The following is a 23155-nucleotide window of genomic DNA, read 5'->3' on the forward strand; positions in this document are numbered from 1 at the left end:
CAGGTCTGAATTCTTTGCATAAATTTTTGATTTACTTTATTCTTGCCTATTATCTGTGGTAATTTCTTATTAATAATTACTTTGTATTGATCAGCTTCATATTTTCAAAGCATTTTCACTATAGTAATTATTTAAATTGATCCTCACAGCTCTGAGGTAGGGAAGAGATGATTAACTTCATTTCAAAGATGAGAAAATATACAAAGATATTCATCTCATAGGTAGTTCCTTGTCTTATATCCAGTATTTTTTTCACTGCACCATGTAAAAAAGAATACTGAAATCCCAGGATGTTGTATTTACTTAAACTATTAGATCATCTTATGACAAAAAATTAAGCAACTGAAAATTAAATCAAAGTAAATAAACCAATTTCTTGACATGAAGCATGTATTTACTAAGTATTCATACTGATTTCACTTACAGCAAAAAATTTTTGAGAATTTCAAGGATATTAAGGGGATATAAACAAAAGGTATGAGTAAAAAATAATTTATCCAAAGTGTGGTTTATCTGTATACTACATGCAAAAAAGGTTTAGGTGAATTCAGATGCACTCTATTTTGTACTTATTGGTGCATGCCTTTACTATTATCTTATACCAACTAGATACAATAGTATACGGACAAAATCTTGACTACATTAAAAAGAGAGGACAAGCTTGCCTTTAATAACAAATTCAGATAAAACTACAAAGTAGTTATTTGCAGTGGACAGAGCACCTGCTGTGGAGTCAAGAGGACCTGAGTTCAAATTCAGCCTCAGACATGATACTTACTAGATGTGTCAAAAGATGGCAAGTTAAGAAAGAAGACGGAGGAAAGATCTTTGTATTTTTTATAAGATTCAATTTTATTATATTTTCAGTTCCAAATTTTCTCTATCCCACCCCTTTGAGAAGACAAGAAATATAAAACACATGCCAAATGTGAAGTGGTGGATCACTGAATTGGTTAGAGTTGCCAAGTCTTTTAGCACTATAAAAGCTTTTGAGGCATAGTAGTCCACAACTCTACCCAGAGTGTATTAGTGTACCTGTTTTCCCACATTCTCACCAATATTTGTCATTTTCCTTTTCTGTTATCTTAGTTGATCTATTGGGAGAGGTGGTTTCTCAGGTATTCTTTTTTATCTAGTTGTCAGTTGATTTAGCAATTAATAGACTACTTGTAATCTTAGAGAGCTCATTTTCATTTGGGTAAAGAGCTACTAAGCTGTACTACAATAAGTTGAAAAGTGCTAGGTAAGAAAATATGCTACAACAAATGTAGACATGTTCCCTTCCCCCCACCCCACCCCTAGGAATTTGGTTGTGAAAAGAAGGAGAAGACAAAGGATAAAGTTTAAGGAGACTGGATGATCAAAGTGAAGATTTATTTTAAGGATGGAAGAGGTCTGGATATGCTTTTAAGTAGGGAACAGGATATGGAAAGACTGAAGAAAACCAAGGACAAGTTATAATTAAACAATAAATATTAATGGAGGTCAGAGGAGAAGGGGAAGGGAATAAGCATTCATCTAGCTCCTACTAGATATCAGGCATTATGCTTAGCTTTTTACAAATACTATCTTATTTAATTCTCACAACAACTCTTCAAAGTGGACAATGTTATTATTCTCATTTTACAGTTGAAGAGACTTGAGAAAGACAGAGGTTAGTAATTTGCCCACGGTTATACATCTACCAAATGTCCGAGGTCATATTTGAACTCAGGTCTTCCTGACTCCAGGCCTGGTACTCTTATCTACTGAACAACTGCAGAGGTTTCTTATATTGGATATGCTCCTGCTTCAAGAATAGAAGGGATCAAGGGCACAAGTAGAGCTTTATTAAGCTTGTGTAAGAAGGGTCACTCCCTTACTCTGACATTGATGCACAGAAGGAGCTGGAGGGATTATACTGAATGATCTGGAGTACAGAACTAGTATGGAATGAAAAAATGAAAAATCAAGATTTCCAATCCTCAATGGTAACCAATTACAAACTCTAAGAGGCTAATCAAATTTCTCTTTCATACTGAAATTTTGCTCTGCTGAACAAAAATAGAAACTTTTTGACATCTTTGTTATGTAGAAACATAGAAAGCACTCAAAAATCAGCTGAATAAATACAAATATTTTAATATGGGCTTTTATTATGATGGGATTTAACTATATTTCAAGCTATGTTAACAAATGATTGAAAAAAAATCTGCCCATTTTAAAAACAGGTTACAATTCAGACTTTTTCTAATTCATATTGGACTTACATTTGAATAAGTCCAGGTTACTGAGATTTTATCTACAGTCCTAGTCTAAAATATAGGAAGGCAACAAAGAAAATGGATTGTATAGGATGTGCTCTTGAAAATTTGCAATAATCACACCAGCATAATCCACCCACGAAATAATAATGTCAGAAGACTCATTCAATAAACATATACTAAGTACCTAATAAGTGCAAACAGTAGACAGTACTAGATTCCAAAAGGAGATTTAAAAAAAAAGATTAATAGAGGAAGAATCAAAAGGGACCTAAGGGACTTCCCATTTTACAGGTGAGGAAACAGGGATCCAAAGGGGTAAAATCACTATTAAATGTCTGAATAAAGTATATGGTTATCTTTAAAATGCTCAATAATCTATGCATTCATTGTCTCCATATCCCTGGTCTGAGAGAGGTGTCTTCTCTGCGCAATTCCTTCATTCCACCTGCCCAGAATTTAAGGTGTTCTTCTCATACTGGCTATTAACTTGTTACTATGTAACTTGCAAACTAATATCAAAGATCAGCAAATTGCTAGACTGTATCCAATCGAAGTGAGGTTGAAGCCTTGAAAAGTCAAACCAGAACTCAATCCAGAGCTCTATGCAGCTTATACCAGGTGAGGCAGGAATATAAATATCATTATCTCCATTTTACACAGAAGGAAAATAAGGCTCAAAGATGTGGAAATAATTTGCTCACAATCACACAATGGCTTCAATTAGAAATCACATCTTAAGCTCCAAGTCTGGTCTGACTCAAAGGGTAAGTATTACTGTGAATAACCTACCTTTTTCCTGTTTATTTGCATTCTTTGCTCCAAGATCTAATTGGGGAGAAATTCCTTGAGCATGTAAATGAGAATAGTTAATTAAACAAACCATTAAGTTCAACAAAGAACACAGGCCAGTGAAGTCCGGAGACCCTCACTAAAATTTCTACACAAGTTTCATGCCCTGGCACATTCAAGTATCACCAGGAATAAAAGGGGGAAAAAAATTCTTTTAACAGTAGGTCTCCATGAAAACATCTTTTTCCCCCTTAATTTAAACTAAAATCCAAGACCTACTAAACAGAAACATTCTAGCAAATTTCAACAGCCAGGAAGATGTATAGAAACAAAGAAGCAATCTCTATGAAAAACAAGATCAATTCAAACAGCTTTTGTATAAAAATTACAATCATAGACATTCAATTTGAACTTGGTTACTATAGTAGAACCTCATTTATCTGGACTAACCGAAGATAGTAAAGCTTGTCAAGAAATTCAATTTGCAAAGTACTTTTAAGGGTAAAGACTTGATTTAACAAAAATAAGAAACTTTAAAGAAAATATCAGCAAAGTCCCTGTTTGAAAGGAGAGAAATTTGTAATGAGAAGGCAGTCTAGGTCGCTGTTTACATAGTAATTATGCCTAGGCTCTGGGGCCTATCTGGTGATTTCAAGACAACAGGGAACTCCTTTTGTCAATGCAGACAAGCAACTATTCAGCAACTTATGAGTCTTACTTAGAAGGGACACAGAAGTGAGAGTTGAACCTCAATTTTCCGGATTCCACTACTTCCTCTCACATTGTAATTCTTTTTTTTTTATTTAGGTTTTTGCAAGGCAATGGGGTTAAGTGGCTTGCCCAAGGCTATACAGCTAGGTAATTATTAAATGTCTGAGGTCAAATTTGAACTCAGGTACTCCTGACTCCAGGGCTGGTGCTCTATCCACTGCGCCATCTAGCCGCCCCTCACATTGTAATTCTAAAACATGTAAATAATGATTCCTAGGTGCAGAAAAATATATGTTACCATAATGTTTATTGACCTAAATATGTGGTATCCATGATAGATTTGCTTAGTGTATGTAATGATCATTTTAGATAAGAATGTTTCCAAATAAAAAATGGCATCCAGATTAAAGAAGTTTTACTATACTCTGAAGCAATCATGATACTCAAGTCCAAACACAACTTAAGATTCAGACAGAACCTCAAAAACACTTTCACCAACAAAGAATGGGGAAGAGAGAAAGTAGGAAACCATTTAGAAAGAGTATTAATAGAAAATCCAAAGCACAAAGTAAAAAGGAAAATTTTCAAGAAAAAATAAGACTGATTTTTTACAGAAGTAGCAATTTTAAGTACTAATAGTGTATCGATTAAATCTACAGTTAAAAGAAGGGTACAAGCAAATGTATAGCCAAGATCCTAAACCTTGAGAATTTTAAAAGAAAAGATTCATCTTATTACCAAAAAGACTTAAAAGTTCATATCAAAAACCATGATAGCAAGGATGTTTTTCTAAAGCCTACATCATTATCTTTACTTCTAGCTATGATTTTTCTCATTTGATTTCCACATAACTACATTTCTAACATCATGTATCAATATCTTCTGTTTATGTCTAAATTCAACATATTTGACCTTAAACACTGTTTCCTCCAAAGCAACTCATCCTTCCCAATTCTCTTCTAATATTATCACCATTCTCATTTCCAGTTTATTAGATGATAACCTAAATTATAATAACTTCTTCCTCTACTTCTAATTCAATATCTTATAATTCTTTGTACACATCCCCTTCCAAATTTTGTCCCTTTGCTCTGAAAAGGGAAAGAACTTGCCTACATCAGGGGTTCTTATTACATAAAATACTGAAGACTTTTTGGGCTTTTAGGATTCCCTTCACTAACACTAGTGCTTACCATTCTAAAACAGAATATCTGAAAAATAGGGATAATTAAAAGCATTTATTTCCTGACATAGTTGAAGATGATCAAAGAAGATAACATTTGTAAAGTGCTGGATAACCCTTAAAGAGTTACATTATAAATAATAAAATCATCATTATCATTATCATCATCATCTCCCCACCTCTTAAAAAACCTTCAAAAGATTCTTCACGTTTATTGGGTAAAGACAAATCCTTGTGTGTCACTAAGGCTGTCAATTAAGAACAGCATTTTGGGAAGAGGACTGAAGAGGAAATCAGGAGGCCTAGGTCCTATTCTCAGCTGTGTGTGACCTTGAACAAGTCCCTTTAACCCTTCTGGGCCTTGGTGTCTGTATCTGTAAACCAAGGAAATCTACATTAAGGTCATTCTTAGCTCTGAAAGGCTTACCAATTATCTTCTCCACAAACCTGCTTCAGTCAGACTAGTCTAACTATTCACAGTCCTCTACTATATTTTATGTTTTTCTAACTTGCTAATCCAAATCCACTCTTCCTGTCTGGCACACCCTCCTCCCTCCTTCCTACCTATTCAATTCTCCCCAATTTTCAAAGCACAGAGCTGGATTTGGGATCAGGTATGTCTGCTATTTGAATCAATCTCTGCACCTCCCATGAATTCTGTTTCCTTTTCTATAAACGGAGGGAGTAGATTTCAATAAAATGCTCTCTAAGAAAATAGGAGATGGCTCAAATCCTAGCTTCTGGGAAGCTTCCCTAACCAGTCATATTTGAAGCATTTACTCCCTCAATTGCTATAGGAATACATCTCTACTCTTCATTTGGAAATGGTATCAGTAATTGTCTTTTCATGTGTTATGGCTTTACCTTCTCAACTAGTCTATTAAACTCGGGAGACATCTTTTTCTCTTTGTCCACCACCCTATTTGTGTACTGGGTAATAGGTGTAGATATAGTAATGGTACATGCCATAAAGACAGAAAGAACACTGATGGGGGAATTCATCATTTCCTGGTAGCTAAATCTTTTCCAATTTTATAATGGAGTTCAATGAAGGTTAAGATTTGATCTATAGAAATTCATTTATACTTTAAAAAAAATGCTTAGTGGGGCAGCTACGTGGTGTAGTGGATAGAGCACCAGCCCTGGCGTCAGGCAGACCTGAGTTCAAATCCAGTCTGAAACATTTAATAATTGCCTAGTTGTGTGACCTTAATCCCACTGCCTTAAGTGAAAATTAAAAAAAAATGTTTTTAAATGCTTAGTGCAGTGCCCAATATAATAGACTCCTCAACACTTGCTAGTCCACTGAAATAGTCTACTGGGGGAGCTATGCAGACCTTAAAGAGGTTGTCTTTAGATACCTTTTGAACTGCAGTTCTGGATGGCTTTGGGAAAATGAATAGAATGAGGATCCAAGGAGACCTGGGTCTAGGGTACTTCAAAATAGATCAGAGAACACATCCTTTTATTATTGCCAAAGTTTCTGAAAAATGTTTTGGGCCTGGCAGAAGTGACCTTTGAAAATATAGTCAATTTTCCCTTTTTTTTGCACTTTATTATTCACACCTAATAAAAATTTAGGTCCCATGCAGTTCTCAGAACCCCACTCAATCACACAAGGCCAATATGATTAGTCTAGGCAAAATCACAAGATAATCTACCACAAAAGAAATCATAATATAAATGTCATTATTTTGTATTTTCCTTGTTCCCCTTTATCAGTACAGATTACCTATGCTTGGCTAAACTTAAAAAGAAGTCTGATTCCGGAAGGCAACTTTGTTGCTGATCTCAGTGCCCCTATTAGTCCTAGGCAGCTTCATTTCTCACCTACCTCCATAAGGGCTGCTCCAACTCTACATTCACAAAAATGCTCATATTTTTACCCTTCTTAACCATTACTAGAGTAACATGAGATTTCATTTCTTTATAACCTTTCCCAGTAATTATAGTTCCTTTCAAAGGTTGGCTACCTGTTCCTAAGAGTTACCTCTAAGGTCCCTAGGCTTCTCTCAACAGTCTTTCCCTCCCTACAATTGACTTTTGTGGAAACTAATCACATTCCTAAATCCAGGAATCTTCAGGGAATGAAACAAGTCTTACTACTTCCATTTGAAAGCCTCTTTCACTGAGATAGCATTATGAGGCTGCACTGGAAACCACGCATTGATTTTAGTTACTCACATGATCTCCCATTACACATTAATAATTAATGTCAGCTCATTCTTCACTATCAGGTCTACTATTCAAAGGAACACAAATTTTTTTTTCAAAATCCAGTTGAAATATTGTTGAGTCAAAAGATGTTAATATCTTACAATGGTCATATTTTTCAAAGAAACTTCTAAGTTAGTTTTTTAGTTTCTCAAACAATTAGTTTGCTTTTACAGTCAAAACAATAATGTTCCTTGACAAAGTCATTTCCTTACAGATAAGATAACTGGGCCCAAAAAAGGTGAAATGACTAGGTTTAACATCATAATATGAGAAAGTGACAGTGGCTTAAATCCAGTTCTCTTAACTCCAAATCTAGTCCTTTCCATGCTTCCTTCCACTTAACTTAAAGGCCTAAAATGCCCAAGAATTTTTTAAGAGAGATTCTAAGAGTAATTAACCTTCTCAGAACCCAGTACTCTTCGAGAATGTCAATACTTTTCTTAGTTTAAAATGAATTTGAAAACAAATTCTAGCCTTTTTTGTGTATGCGTGTGCCTAGATTTCCTATTTCTGATGATATTCCTGTTATCAAAGTCCTTTTTATTATATTTTATTAGAGGAATCAATGGAAACAAGAGTTGTTTAGGTTTGGGAGACTGGTCAGATGACATACTTGCCATTTAAGTGCCAAAAGTCATCTAAGATATGACTAGATTTATAATTCTCAAATGAGGAATCAAGAATAATATCTGAATTATTAGAAAACACAGAACCCCTTTTATTTAATAGAGTAATTTCTTAAACAAGAAATAAACCAGTTTAAAAAACTAAGAATCCCTGGCTGAGATCTGTCACTACACAAAAAAGTAGCCAGATAGCCTAATTCAAAGTGTTTGGTTATCCTGATAATCAAAGGAGGCTTCCAACAGTCTCACCACCACCCCATGCCAGAAGAGCTGGGAATGAAAAATGAAAAGACTAATTTTCAATAAAAGGGAGACTAAAAATCAGTGATATGCTGGGCCTGGGCTACTGTGAATATAAAGAAATTCAAGAAACAGAGAGAGCCTTTGCAATAATAATTCAGAAGGTCACTGATAATTAATAAGATGCTTTAAGGGTAGAGAAAACCTATCATTATGAAGAGGATTTAAATTGTTTTACCCTTTCCAAAGGACATCTTAAGGTAAAGGAAATATGACTTCATGCTGTTAGAACTTAATTCAGAATTTTCTATAGTTAGAATTCCCTCATATATCCTCCTCTACTTTTATATAGCCTCAGGTACCAAAGGCTCTTTTCTTCACCCTAAAGACAAAAAATGCCTTCTGGGAAATTTTCTCACAAAATGCTTGTCACTCTCCTCCTTTCAAGACTCTACCATAACATGTCTAGCGGGTGCAGAACTTAGTTGGAACTATTTTACAACCATTACTGATTCTTAAATGTATTCTGCATCAAGGCAATCATCTAATATTTCGTCCTTCAGATCTGGCTCGGGAAAAAAAGCCCTAAAACTTTTTAGAACCTCAGACACAAAATGTTTTGATTTTCTACCCTCCTTTCTATCTCTTCCCTGCCCCCACAATCCCATTCCACAATAAATTATCAGACTAGCCCAGGCAACAGCAAAACTGGCTGTGATGACTCTAGTAGATAGGTCAAGAGGGGTGCTTAATTGTATATGAAATTAGGTAAATATTCTTTAATACTCTTTAGGCACCACCCCCACCTGCAAAAAAAAAGAGATTAAAAATCAGTAATGGTTATAATCTTGCTTTCTCTATAAATTTAAGACATTTATAAGAGCCTGATCTCAATGTAGTCTTTCAAACTCTCTCTGAATCTGTCCTTATACCACTATTTATTTTTGTTCTAAGTTCATCCCCTCCGGGCTCTTTCTTTATTCCATCATTTTCAAACTTTTTGTTCTTCCACTAGCCTACCCCTTTCCCCTTATTTCTGTAAATGCATACATAGAGACAGAATACCAATACCACTGCTTTATGTTCACAGAATCATAAAGACAACACATGTCAAGAACCCTAGCATCATACATAAGTCAGAAATCAAAGACAATAGCAACATCATCAAACAATTCCTTTAGTTTTTCTCTCTCTAAGACCAGGCACAGATTAAATTTGTTTCTGCAACTCACCAGATGGCTCCTCTGGTTCACTTTCATTCTCCTCCTCTGGAGGGGCTTGAGGAGGAGGGGGAGGAAGCTTTTTCTCTTTCTCTGCTTTGGCATTTCTTTCCTCTTCAGAATAGTATTCATCTTCAGAGAGATTGGCCAAGCTCTCATCCATTTCTCTGTACTCTACCTAAATGCAGACCATGTCAGGGAAAAGAAGGTAAAACAGCCCCTCAATTAATGCATTCAAATTTTAAGTACAGCAAAATAGAAACCAGGTTTCTATGAAGGAAATATCGATTCATCAGTTTTATATCTGTTTTAATGCATTATATAGCCCAACATTTTCATAAATTCATTCATTTCTTCAACAGATTACATCTACTGTCTGCTTCGAAGAAAGTCTGATGTTATGAATGAACACTGGTTGCTTCATATCCCATTCTGTCATCTGGTATCTCCAACCATATAGGATCATCAATCCGAGGAGGTATAAATCCACTCAGTTTTGAAACTCCCTGGGACTCAGCTGATTTGATTGCTGAATGAATGCAGGACAGTCTAATGGTAAATAATCTAAATGAAAGGCACAATAAAGACTTGGAAATGCCAAGTCAACAAAGATAACCTATAGAAGGATTTCTCAGTTACTTTTCCCACTGAAGCCTCTTTTCCCCATCTTAACCCACAAAGATCTTTGTCTCTGAATTCCTATCATATCTACAGTCTGTCTTCACCATATATTTTATTATTTCCTGCAATTTCCTCTATCTACCTCTCCAACTTGATCTCTTCCTCTTCCCCTATATGAAATCTTTGTTCCAGTCAGTCACAAAAGAGCTTCACAAAGTGATTCTGGAAGCAATTTCATATCTGATCCTCATAAGAGCTCTGCAAATGTGATGGGTAGGAAAACTAACCACAACAGATGACTCACCTTCATTGAACACAGCAGTTCTCATACATTTTTAGTCTCATATTCATTCCGCATTTATGCTCAATTGTAATTGCTATTTTTTTTGTATAAAATAATGTCCCTATCCTAAACAAATTGGCAAAAATGCATGCATATACAAAAATTGTGCTTCCCAAAATAGTTAAGATTTTAACTCCCTTAAAGGTAATGACTTTCTCTTACATGTCTCTTATCCAAGAACCTAAAAAATAGTACTTTTCACATAGGACAAGCACTACAGAAAAATTTGTGATATAACTAGGTTTTGCTATTCTCCAATGTGTCCTGCACATTTTTGGATAAATCATAACTCTCTGAGGGAAATCTCCTATTTCTCTAATCACAGAGTATCCTGCATCCCAATTTCCTAGTAAGTATTCTTAGATAACACAAGCTCTATTTCTATGGCACTTTAAGAAATGTAAAGCACTTTCTTGCAGGCAGTCTTATAAGGAACACAGCTGTCATATTATGCCTATTTTTACAAATGAGGCAACCAAGGTTCAGTATCTTAAGTAATGTTGCCATGAAATTAGCTCAGTGTTAATTAAGAAAACAGGGTACTTCTGACAACATCCAGGGTTGTGTGACCCCAAGAAAAGCCACAGCCTTTGTGTACTCTGATTTTCTCACCATACAATATGGGTGGTATTCGTACTATTTCACATGGGATTATTACCAGAAATTATGTGATCAATTATGTTATATAACTGGCAGGTTAACACCCCCCCACAACCAGGGCAGAGGTTAATCTTACTTCTTTGGCAGTTCCCTACAGTCCATATGCTTTGTTCACTGCAGAAGCATTAAAAACAGTTCTCATTTATATTACATTTAGTTTTCACAATTTATTTTAGAAGGAGGTAGTCTAAGTATTATTTTCATTCTGAAGAGGTACAGAGAAGTGAAGTGGCCATACAGCCAGGGACAGGGAAATGGGGTAGCAACAAGTACAATCATTCTATGTTAGTTTGCAATGACTTTCTTTTGTGTTTTATATTTAAATAATATTTTATTATATATTTTATAAAATTTTATATTATATTTTATATTTATTTTATCCCTGTAGATAGTTTTCATGACACTGACCACCTACATTCCATGTCTCAATAAACTGTTTCATGAGTAACAGTGGACAAAAACCTTCAATACTTGAAGACCAACTCTAGTGATGAGTAGAGAAATATAATGATGACAAATGTGAATTCCATCTCTACTTTTATTGCAGTTTCTATCAAAGTCCTGCTTTTAATTCAGCAAACACTAAGGGCCTACAAGAGATAGGGCATGGAAAAAGAGGAAAGGACAATAGATACAGAGCTCTTATAAACTAGGGTGAACAACCATCATAGTCACAATCTAGGTTTCCAATTATGGGACTTCCTTTAAAGACAAAAGTCTTCTAGTAAGGAAAGGGGAATTCTCAGAGAAAGCCTTTTCCTTTTCCCTCTCCCTTCCAGTCACTGAGTCACTCCACAACCCTCAAGACTCCTCATCACAAAAGTCAGACTACCCTAGGGAGAGAGGTGGCCTATGTGAGTTGGAGGTTGGGGGAAGGCTTCTATTTCTAAGTTAGTCAGGTAAGATCAGCTCACAGTTTTGTATGTCTTGTCTCTCTGGCCTTGCAGTGCTTGGAGGATGCTGTCTTGGGACGAAAGTGACTCAAAACATGTCTTTGAGGAGAAGCTATTTACACTAGGGGTCCTATTGTAAGGGATGTAGTAGAGGAGTGTGCTTGGATGGGTGTCTTGGATTGCTATGGAATGTGTGGGGGTAGTATGGTGTAGCAGTACTTGAGTCTTTAAGCTGGGCAAGATGAAAGCATGGTTGGGGACAGGGGAATCTAAGGGGCACTAATCAGGAAAGTTCCTGAACAATTTCATATAATCCCCATTAACTGGGATTTAGACCCACAGAACAAGAGAATTCAAGATAACTAACTGAAAGGCAAGACTCCCATTAGAGCAGGCCCTCCCCATGGGGAGCATTTATTGAGCTATATGACAATGGGCCAGGCACTGTGCTAAGAGCAGGGATAACAAATGAAAAATAAAAAGATAGTCCCTGCCCTTCTGGAGCTTACAAACTAATGAACAACAAAAAAGCTGAAAAGGAGGGAACCAGAAAGATGATAATGCTGTGGAGTTAAATCAAGCAGAGCATAATAAGCAACTTCACAACTGATGGAAAATGCAAACAGCACAATAAGTACCCTATACTTCCCCTTCAGGGAGCAATTCATGGGCATTGTTTGAGAAACCCAAATGCCTTGATGGAAAAGAAAGAATTCTGAATTCTCCAAGCAGTACAGTCCTGACTTCTAGACTTTGAGCTAGGGGAGGAACAATTTCTAAGCAATAGTAACCCAAATTTGAGAGTTCTCAAGTACAATAGTTTGGGGATGGAAAATGGGGGGGGGGGGGGAAATTTCCTCATTCATTGAAACAAGCACAAAGCACTAATTAGGTGCTGGGGATACAGATCAATCAATAAGAATGTATTAATCATTTATTAATTGCCAGGCAATGCTAGGTCCTGTCCTCAAAGGCCTCAGGGTCTAATGGGAGATAAGGAAATAACTATATGTACAGAAACCTTCTGTACAGAGGGGATGAAAGAGGCAGCAGATTTGGAAAGCAATACAGGGAAGCTAGGAGGTACAGCTGAATAAGGAGACTTTCAGACATGGTGGAAAGCAAGAGCAAATCTACTAAGGCAGAGAATAAGGCAACACATACAAAGCTCATACAGAGTAATTTCAGGTCAGAGTATGAATAACTAGGGGATCTGGAAAGGTTTAGTTGAAGAGAGGAGTTAGGAATTCTGAGAGGCTCAAAATGTAAGTTCAGGGGATAAGTACAGTTTTTGTGAAGGTATGAAAGCATGACATGGGATGTCACGGATGGAGAATATCAAATAATAAACAAAGCTAAGAACTGAAAGGGAAAAACTGGAGAGGAAGGGGTATAAGATGGTATACAACTTTCCATCCAAGACAAAGGAGTGTGTATTCCTTCCCTTCCTTCTTTTGACATTAAGAAGACTCTTTGGGGGAGGCCAACCTAACTGCCTGGAGTCTATCCACTCCCACTTTCTCCAGAAGATTGTAACCCTAACCTGCCCTACTTTCTTTCATCTTAAACCTCTGCTTTCCATATTGTTTAATAGCTATAAGACCCTTTACAAGTCATTTCCCTGTTTGCCTGTTTCCTCAACTATAAAATGAGCTGGAGAAGGAAATGGCAAATCATTCTATTATTTTGCCAAGAAAATTTCAAATGGGTCACAAAAAATTCAGACACAATTGAGCAACAAAAATTTTGACCAATGCAATGATCAACAATTCCAGAAGGCCATTGCTAAACCTACCCACCACCTGAGAAGGAATGTTGCATGCAAGATACTGAATAAGCCATATTTTTGGCTATGATCAATCTGGAAATGTGTAGTGCTTGACTATACACATTTGTTATAATGTTTTTCCCCCCAATGAGGGAGGAGGGAAGTTGGGGAGAGTAAAAAATGCACTGTAATTGAAAAAAATCAAAACAACTACAATTAGATCCTACCATGCTCTCAACCAATCTACAGTTGTTTTCTTAGTCAAACCCTTGGAAAAAGCTAAGCACACTCAGTTGCCTCCATTTCTTTTCAAAACTCTTACTTCTCAACTCAATGAATTATGGTTTCTGATCTCATCACCCAATTGAAGCTCCTTTCTCCCAAGTTACTAATGATCAAGAGATTAACGCGGTCTTTTTCTCAGTTGTAATCCTTCTCCACCTCTTTGCTGTATTTGACACTGTTGAAGACCCTTTCTCCTGCTGGATCCTCCTTCCTCTCTGTCCTTTCATGATACTCTCTGATACTTTTGAAACTCTTTGGTTTTCTGCTTATCTAAGTTGTGTAACTAAGTTGTCCCTTATTTGCCAAACTCCTTTGCTGGTTCATCATTCACATCAAGCCTCTTAACTGTTGGTGCTCCATAAAATTCTATGGTAGGCACTCAAATCTCTCCCTAGTCATGCTCTTGGTGCCCTCATCAGCTCCAATGGTTAGATTATTTATACCCATTAAGCAGGTAACTCACAGATTCATCTATCTTGCTTCTCTGAGCTTCAATCCCACATCACTAACCAGCACAGCTCAAGATGTCCAAGAGAATTCATTATCTGTCCCCCAGCTTCCATGTCTCCTTACACATCTAGTCTTGTTTTCGTCTCTCATTAGGATCCCTTCTCTTCTCACAGTTCAGTCCCTCATCTCATTTCCCCTTCGATGACTACAAGGGCCTCCTCCCTGCCAAGCGTTGTCTCCACTTGGGCCCATTGTGCACACTTGCCAAGTGACTGTCCTCAAGTCCGGCGCAGACCCCTCACTGGGCTCCTCAGCCTCTCCTTTAGCTGCACCGTGTCCTCCTAATCTCTCTTCCAGGCTCCTGCTGCATTGCTGGGCACACCGTCTCCTAATGGTCTGCTCAGTCTGCACAGGCTGGATGCCAGGCACTGTTCCTTTCCTCCTCGTCAAATGCCAGTCTTTCTTCTGGTCCCTTCTAAAGAAGCCTTTTCTGCGGGCGAACATCAGTGCGCTCCCAAAATCCCTTCACAGTTCTTCTCCATTCTCTACTCACATATATTCGCCCCCGTTTCCCCACTAAGATGTAAGCGCCCACCAAGCACATGGCTTGAGACCCTGGGTGTTTAATAAATGCTTTTTCATTCATTCTAGGCATAAGGGGGTGGCCTGGCTCTGGGGGCTCCAGGGGAGTCCCCGTCGGCCTGACCGGTGGGGGGTCGCGGCTCCCCGGGCCCGCCCTCGGGGTGCACGGCAGGGACGGGTCGGGGGGGAGGGGCGCCCGGGCCGCTCACCTTGGCCCGCTTGCGCCGGCTGGTGCGGCGGCCCTCGGGGGTCTCGGCGATGCCCGTCTCCATGGGCGCCCCGGCGGGGCCGGGCGCTCCGGCGGGGCCGGGCTGCGGCGCCCCGGCGGGGCCCGTGGGCTCCGCCAGGCCGCCGGGGGGCGAGGCCCGCAGCGGCTCCTTCTTGCGCGGCGTGCGCTCCCCGCCGGCGCCCGCCCCGCCGCCGGCCCCGGCCCCCGCGCCGGGCCCCGCCTCGGCCGAGGCCGCCAGGCCCGCCGCCGGGGGCGCCGCGGTCACGGCCGCCGCCGCCACGGCCGCCGCCGCCTCGGCGCCGTTCTCCGCGCCGCCCGCGGCCCCCGAGCCCGCCTCGGCCCCCGAGGCCGCCGCCGCCGCCGCCGCCGCCGCCGCCGCCGCCGCTGCCGCCGCCGCCGCCGCCGCCGCCGCCTTCTTGCCGGTCAGCATGGCCCGCCGCCGCCGGACCGCGCGATGCCCGCCGCCGCCGCCGAAGGCCGAAGGCCGCCGCAGCCCCGGCCCGCCGCGCGCGCTCCCGACCCGCGCCGGACAAAGCGTCCGACACCTGGCGGCGGCGGCGGCGCGCACGCTGCGGCACGCGGGCCCACGGAGCCGCCGCGTCGCCGGCTAGAGCGGCGGCACGCCCGCAGAGCGCGCGCGGACGCCGGCGCCGGGGCGGGGGGGCTCGCGCGCCCCCTCGCGGCCGGAAGACTCCTCTGCCGGCGCCCGAGTGTCGCGACTCCTCGAGGGCGATGCCAGGCTCCAGTGGTGGGCCCAGAGGGTGGCAGAGGAGCCTACAAAGGGAAAAACTCAAGGGCTGCCCCGTAAGGGAGCTCACCCAGCACCTTGAGTGGAGAACCCTGGGTCGGGGAGCGGAATAAAAATCATGCACGCACGGACCAGGTGATGAAACCTACAAGGGGTCAAAAGAAGACTAGATCTCTGACTTTGTGGGGGGACTGAAGAGGCCTTGGAACCCCGACTGTGAAGCCGCAGAAGACAGGTTGTGGAGTGGTGCGGAGGAGAACATCAGACGTGGAGGATATTAGAATACAGCATCTCAACTAGTGGAGACGTTGGAATGCAAAATTGCAGCCGAGAGACCAAAGCCTATAGAATATTAGTGCTGGAACACAACTAAACATTCATTCCAACTAAACACTGTTTTACAGATGAGGAAATTGAGGCAAACAGAGTGAAATGACTCACGCAGAGCCACAGCTTAGTATGTGTCTGAGGCTGGATTAAAAACATGCTACCAAGGCTGCTAAGGGCCGGGAATGCAAACACAAGCAAAAAAGAAAAAAAGACAGTTCCTCCCCTCAAAAAAGCTTTTACATTCCAATAGGAAAGAAAGCCTAAAGGAAACTGAAAAAAAAAAAGGAGGGACTCTTGGGAAGAAGAAGGTATGATGGAGGATGATGGAAAGACTGGAGATGCAACCTGGTAAGAAATGAAGAGATGGCTGACCTCGGTGCTCTCTATAAATGGAAGAGATTATAATGAATCGAACATATGTTGGATATCAACCTCAGAGACTTACCCCAAGGAATTCTGGGGGGAAAATTTAGAAAACTGAGAGAAATTAATTTTAGACCATTATGTCACACAACATACCACAATAAGTTTCAAATACATGATTGAGACATAAAAAAAACCTGTTATAAGTAAATCAGAGAAGATTAGAAGATGATATTTTTCAAAATCATGGAGAGAATTCCTGACTAAACAAGAAAGAAAAGATCATAAAAGATAAAATGAACAATATTGACTCAAAGTTTTTTAAAATAGTATTTTGTTTTCCCACTTACATGTAAAGATTATTATTTTTTAAGAAAGATTTTATTTATTTTGAGTTTTGCAATTTCCCCCATTCTTGCTTCCCTCCCCCACCCTAAAATTATTTTTAATATTAATCTTTTTAAAAATTTTAGATTCCAAATTTTCTCTCTTTCTGTCTTACCTCCCCCTTCCTAAGAAAGTAAGCAATTTGATATAGGTTATATATGTGCCATCTTGTAAAATATATTTCCACATTAGCATTTTGTGAAAGAAGAAACAGACCCAAAGGAAAAAAGGGGGGAGGAGGGAAAAATAATATTCTTTGATCAGCATTCAGATTATCAGTTCTTTCTCTTGAAGTAGATAGCATTTTTCATAATGGTTGACTCAAATTTGAAAAGGTTTTATACAAAAGTCCACTGGGATTGGGGGGAAGAATGGGAAATTTTTGCAGCAAATTCATTCTTTAATATCTGAAGATTATATATATATATATATATATATATATATATATATATGGAATTGAAAGAAAAGTATAAGAACAAAATCCATTCCTCAATAAAGGAATGCCCAAAGGATATCTAAGCTACCAGCAACCACATTTAAAAAATGTTCCAAATTATTAATAATGAGAGAATTGGAAATTAAAATCATTCCAAAATTGTATCTTTCCATCAGATTGGCAAAGATGACAAAAAAGTACAAACATAACTGTTGGAGTGGTTTGAGGTCTTATGATTGGTCTGTAGTCAATGAAGCTGGGAATTGATGCAATCATTTTTGCTGTTTTCTTTTTCTTTTATTCTTTCATGATGAACTTCAATACCAACATCTGCATATACAAAGAACAGAAAAAGAGGATTGTATGTGAAATTGTGTAACTATTAAGTTGAATTTGTTTTTTGGGGGGTATATAATACAATTATATATTAGTAACAACACTGTCCTGTTTATGTACCTTCTCTCTCTCTCTCTCTCTCTCTCTCTCTCTCTCTCTCTCTCTCTCTCTATCTCTTTCTCTCTCTCATGTGTGTTTTTTTGTATGTTTATGTTTCACTGAGACTCTTTTTGGGAATAGAGGTAACAATAACTCTCTCTAGCTTCCGACTCTTCCCCACAAACTTCTCCCTTTCCCTCAATAAAAGTCCTCTCCAATAGAAATAAGTATAGTCAAGACAAAACAGAGCCATATACTGGCTATTTCTGAAAACATACAGAGCAGTGATTGGCCCTTGCACTGAACAGAATTCTTAAATTTTTCAAGATTGTTTTTCTGGACAATAGGATAGTCTTTGTATGAATTATTCTCCTGGTTTTACTCAATTCACTCTGCATCAGTTCCTACAAGTTTTCACTGCTTTCTCTGACTCCCATTTCAAATTTCTTACAGCACAATAATATTCTATTGCTTTCATATTCAGTGATGATTTGTTTAGGCATTCCCGAAATGACTGATATCCAATTTATTTGGATTTCCTCGTTACAACACCAAAAAAAATTGCTATGAATATTTAACATATCTATTTGAAAAATAAAACTACCAATGGTATTACTATGTTAAACTGTATGCAGTTTAATGATTTGGGGAGTATAGTCTGGAATGTGCGTTAGAGAAAGCTCTCACTGGTTTGTGAAATCAATTATCACTTTTTCAGGATGAGATACACATTTGCAATTCAATATGGTAAATAAGGGCTAAATGTATTACTTTGTTAGTTGTCTAGACTTGAAAGTCAAATTTTTTTTTTTTTTTTTTTTACTTTTCAAGGCAATGGGGTTAAGTGGCTTGCCCAAGGCCACACAGCTAGGTAATTATTAAGTGTTTGAGGCTGCATTTGAACTCAGGTCCTCCTGACTCCAGGGCCGGTGCTCTATCCACTGTGCCACCTAGATGCCCTGAAAGTCAAACAATTTCCCCCTTAGTCTGTTAAACATTTATCGTCTTTGATCTAGAAACAATGCTTATTTACAATGTTCAATGCAAGGACCAATCACTACTCTGTATGTTATCAGAAATAGCCAGTATGTGGCTCTGTTTTGTCTTGACTATACTTATTTCTATTCTATTCTATTACAACAAACGTACAATAAAAGGCTCAGGGAGTGAAGACATCATCAAACTGGAGACCTGGTGACTTTATTACTACCACCACTATTGCCACTACTATCATTCCCACCAATGCTACCACTACCACTACTACTCCTATTACCACTACCATTACTGTCATCACTACTACTACTGCCATCACCACCACCACTACTACTTCTATTTCTTCTTCTTCTTCTTTTATTACTACTAAATAATTGCAATAATAATTGGCATTTACATAGCACATTAAACTTTGCAAAATGATTTATATCCAATATCTCATTTGATCTCTAGGTATAAATCACAATTAATTTCCAAAATGGTTGGCCTTTTTTTTGTCTCATCAAAATAAGTTGTTTTCCAATTCGGTGTTTACATTTTTTCTTTCCAATATGACTACATCCTATGATATCCATCTATCACAGACAAAACAGAGTTTTGTAGGATGTAAAATGGATAATTTTAATTTCATGAAGTTAAAAAGGTTTTGCACAGACAAAACCATAGTAGCCAAAATTAAATAGACAGCAGGAAACTGGGGGGGTGGGGGTGGAAATTTTACAGCAAGTATCTCTGACAAAGGCTTCATTGCTCAAATATATAGGGAACTGCATTATTTACAAAAATACACATCATTCCCCAATTGGTAAATGGTCAAAGAATATGAATAGGCTGCTTTCAGAAAAAAATTAAAGTTATTTATAGTCCACTGAAAAAAAATTTTAAATCACTATTGATTAGATGAAATATAAATTAAAACAAATCTGAAGTAACACCTTGAACCTATCAGTTTGGCTAATATGACAGAAAAGGAAAATGACACACTGAAAGGGATATAGAAAAAATTGGGATGTTAATGCACTATTGGTGGAGTTGTGAACTGATCCAGCAAATCTGGAGAGCAATGTGGAACTATAGCTGAAAAGCTATAAAACTATGCATACTTTTTGACCCATCAATAACACTAAGTTTGTCCTCCAAAGAGATCAAAGGAAAAGGAAAAGGATATCTATGGACAAAAATATTCCTGGTGGTTCTTTTTCTGTGGTAGCAAAGAACTGGAAATTGAGGGTATATCTGTCAATTGAGTAATGACTGAACAATTTGTAGTATATGATTGTGATGGAATGCTATTGTGCTATAAGAAATGATAAAGAGAATGCTCTCAGAAAAACCTGGGAAGACTTACATGAACTGATGCAAAATGAAATGAGCAGACCAAGAATGATATTGTACAGTAATATTGTAATGATTATCAATTGTGAATGACTTAGTTATTCTTAGCAATAAAATGATCCAGGACAATTTCAAAGGACTCATGACGGGGAAAAAACTGATAAAATCTGAATGCAGATCAAAGTATATTTTAAAAACTTTTAAAAACTTTTTCTTATTTCTTTTCCAATTACATGCAAAGGTAGTTTTCAACATTTAACCATTTGCTAGTTTATGAGTTCCACATTTTTAGCACTCTTCCCCCTCCCCATGGCAGTGAACAATCTGGTAAAAGTTGGACATGTTTAACATATTTCCTTATTAGTCATGTTGTAAAAGAGGAATTCAAACTAAGAGAGTAAAATATGAGAAAGAAAAGCAAAAACAATTCTTTAAAAGTGAACATAGTATGTTTTGCTCTGAATTCAAACTTCATATTTTTTATTTTTTGACTTTTTGGGGGGGGGTTGTGGATGTCATATTCCAAAACAGGTCCCTCAGGAATGTCTTTGATCACTGAACTGCTGAGAAGAGTTGCATCCATAAAGTTGACCCATCTCACAATGTAGTTGTTAATGTGTACAATGTTCTTCCATTTTGGTCACTTCACTCAGCATCAGTTCATGTCAAGTCTTTCCAGACTTTTTTAAAGTCTGGTCACTGATGATTTTTTACAAACCAATAGTACTCCTTAATTCATATGCCAAACTTGTTTAGCCATTCCTCAATTGATGGGTATTCATTCCCTCAATTTCCAGTTCTTTGCCACTACAAAAAGAGCTACTATTAAAATTTTTTGTACATGTGGTTTCTTTCCCTTTTTCTATGATCACTTTGGATCACAGACCTAGTAATGATATTGCTGGATCAAAGGATTATTGTCCTTTGTGCATAGTTTCAAATTGCTCTCCAGAAAGATTGGATCAATTCACAATCAAAGGATACTTTTTTACCTTTCATTTTTCTTCTTCTTCTGGTCTGCATTATCTTTTGCAACATGGCTAATATGGAAATGTTTTGCATGATTGTACGTATATAATCTATATTAAAATGTTTGCTTCTCTCAAAGGGAAAGAATTTTTAAAGTTAAAAAATGAATGCTAAATTTTTTGTTTACATGTAATTGAGAAAAAATAAATAAAAATTGTAAGTTTAAAAAAATAAGAATTCTTAGAGGGAGGAGTTTTAAGAAGAATCATTCTTTTCTTAGGGTGAGGCCTAATATAGACAATGATTCTTCATTTAGTAATCCTAAAAACTCTAACTGAAACCATACTTTTATTCTGTCTTAATGTGGAATTTCTTTTGTTTTTAAATTTCTATGAAGTAGTTGGAAACAGCTGAGGGGGGACGTCTTTTCTGAGTTGGCAGGAGAAACCTTATTGCTTATTGCTCAGAAATTTGTCTACTAATAAAATTGTATCTTTGTCATATTTGGATAAGAGAATTTTTTTCCTTCCACATCATGTAAGGAGCAATATAAATGCATTAAGAGTTGTCAGTAGCTGTCAGGTCCCTTCTGGATGCTAAGCTCCATGAGAGCAAGAGTTGGGTCTTCTGGGGTGTCTAGGTGGCTCAGTGGATAGAGCACCGTCTCTGGAGTCAGGAGGACCTGAGTTCAAATCCAGCCTCAGACACTTAATTACCTAGCTGTGTGACCTTTCGTCACACCCCATTGCCTTAAATAAAAAAAAAATAAAAAAAAATAAAGAATTTAGTCTTGATTAAACCCTGTAATTTCACATCCTCCTCCCCAGGGGTCAAGCATTAATGAAGGCCAAAAAGAAATTAATGAAGGCTAAAAAGAAATTCTGAAAAAAAAAGTCTGAGAAGACTGGCCAATATGATCAGAAAGGATAATGATCATTGTTGGAAGGGTTGTGGGAAATCTGGGACACTATTACATTGTTGGTGGAGCTGTGAACTCATCCAACCTTTCTGGAGAGAAATTTGGAGTTACACCCAAAGGGCAACAACAATGGGCATACCCCTTGACCCAGCAATACCACTACTGGGTCTATACCCTGAAGAGATGATGAAAAAGGGTAAAAACATCACTTGTACAAAAATATTCATAGCAGCCCTGTTTGTGGTGGCAAAGAATTGGAAATCAAGTAAATGTCCTTCAATTGGGGAGTGGCTTAGCAAATTGTGGTATATGTATGTCATGGAACACTATTGTTCTATTAGAAACCAGGAGGGATGGGAAATCAGGGAAGCCTGGAGGGATTTGCATGAACTGATGCTGAGTGAGATGAGCAGAACCAGAAAAACACTGTACACCCTAAAAGCAACATGGGGGTGATGATCAACCTTGAAGGACTTGCTCATTCCATCAGTGCAACAATCGGGAACAATTTTGGGCTGTCTGCAAAGGAGAGTGCCATCTGTATCCAGATAAAGAGCTGTGGAGTTTGAACAAAGTTCAAGGACTATTACCTTTAATTTAGGAAAAAAAAACCCCAATATCTTATTGTCTGATCTTGTTACTTCTTAGACTTCTTGTCTCTTCCTTAAGGATGTGATTTCTCTCTCATCACACTCAATTTGAATCAATGTACAACATGGAAACAAAGACTGACAGATTGCTTTCTGTGGGGGTGTGGGGGGAGGGAAGTAAGATGGGGGGAAATTGTAAAACTCAAATAATGTCTTTAATAAAAAAAAGTCTGAGAAGAGAGAATTCAATTATTTAACAAAACACCTGCCTTGTGTAAGAGTGTAAAGCAATAAAGCAATTATACCTATAGCAAAGAAGTGGGTCAGTCAACAAACATTATTAAGACTCATAAAAAAGCCAATGGGCAGCTAGGTGGTACAGTGGAGATAGGCCACCAGGCCCTGGAGTCAAATCCGGCCTCAGACACTTAATAATTACCTAGCTGTGTGACTTTGGGCAAGTCACTTAACCCCATTGCCTTACAAAAACTAAAAAAAAAAAAGTCAGAAGTTCTAAGCACTCTATTAAGTGCTGGGGATACAAAGAAAGGCAAAGACAGTCCTAGATTTCAATTCATGACCATCTA

At 38.3% G+C, this 23155-nt stretch overlaps 1 protein-coding gene across 2 annotated transcripts in view; it reads right to left on the minus strand.

The window, feature by feature from the left end:
• The window catches only part of KDM1A (lysine demethylase 1A), an 80151-nt gene extending 64658 nt beyond the window's left edge, over positions 1-15493 (minus strand). For both annotated transcript variants that reach the window (XM_074218176.1, XM_074218175.1), the window contains exons 1-2: positions 15044-15493; positions 9245-9410 (exon numbers count right to left, since the gene is read on the minus strand). In XM_074218176.1, the coding sequence (XP_074074277.1) occupies positions 9245-9410; positions 15044-15493 (616 nt within the window). The remainder of the gene's footprint in view (positions 1-9244; positions 9411-15043) is intronic.
• Positions 15494-23155: the final 7662 nt, after the last annotated feature.

This window comes from Macrotis lagotis, chromosome 1 (genome assembly GCF_037893015.1).
Source record: "Macrotis lagotis isolate mMagLag1 chromosome 1, bilby.v1.9.chrom.fasta, whole genome shotgun sequence".
NCBI lineage: Eukaryota > Metazoa > Chordata > Mammalia > Peramelemorphia > Peramelidae > Macrotis > Macrotis lagotis.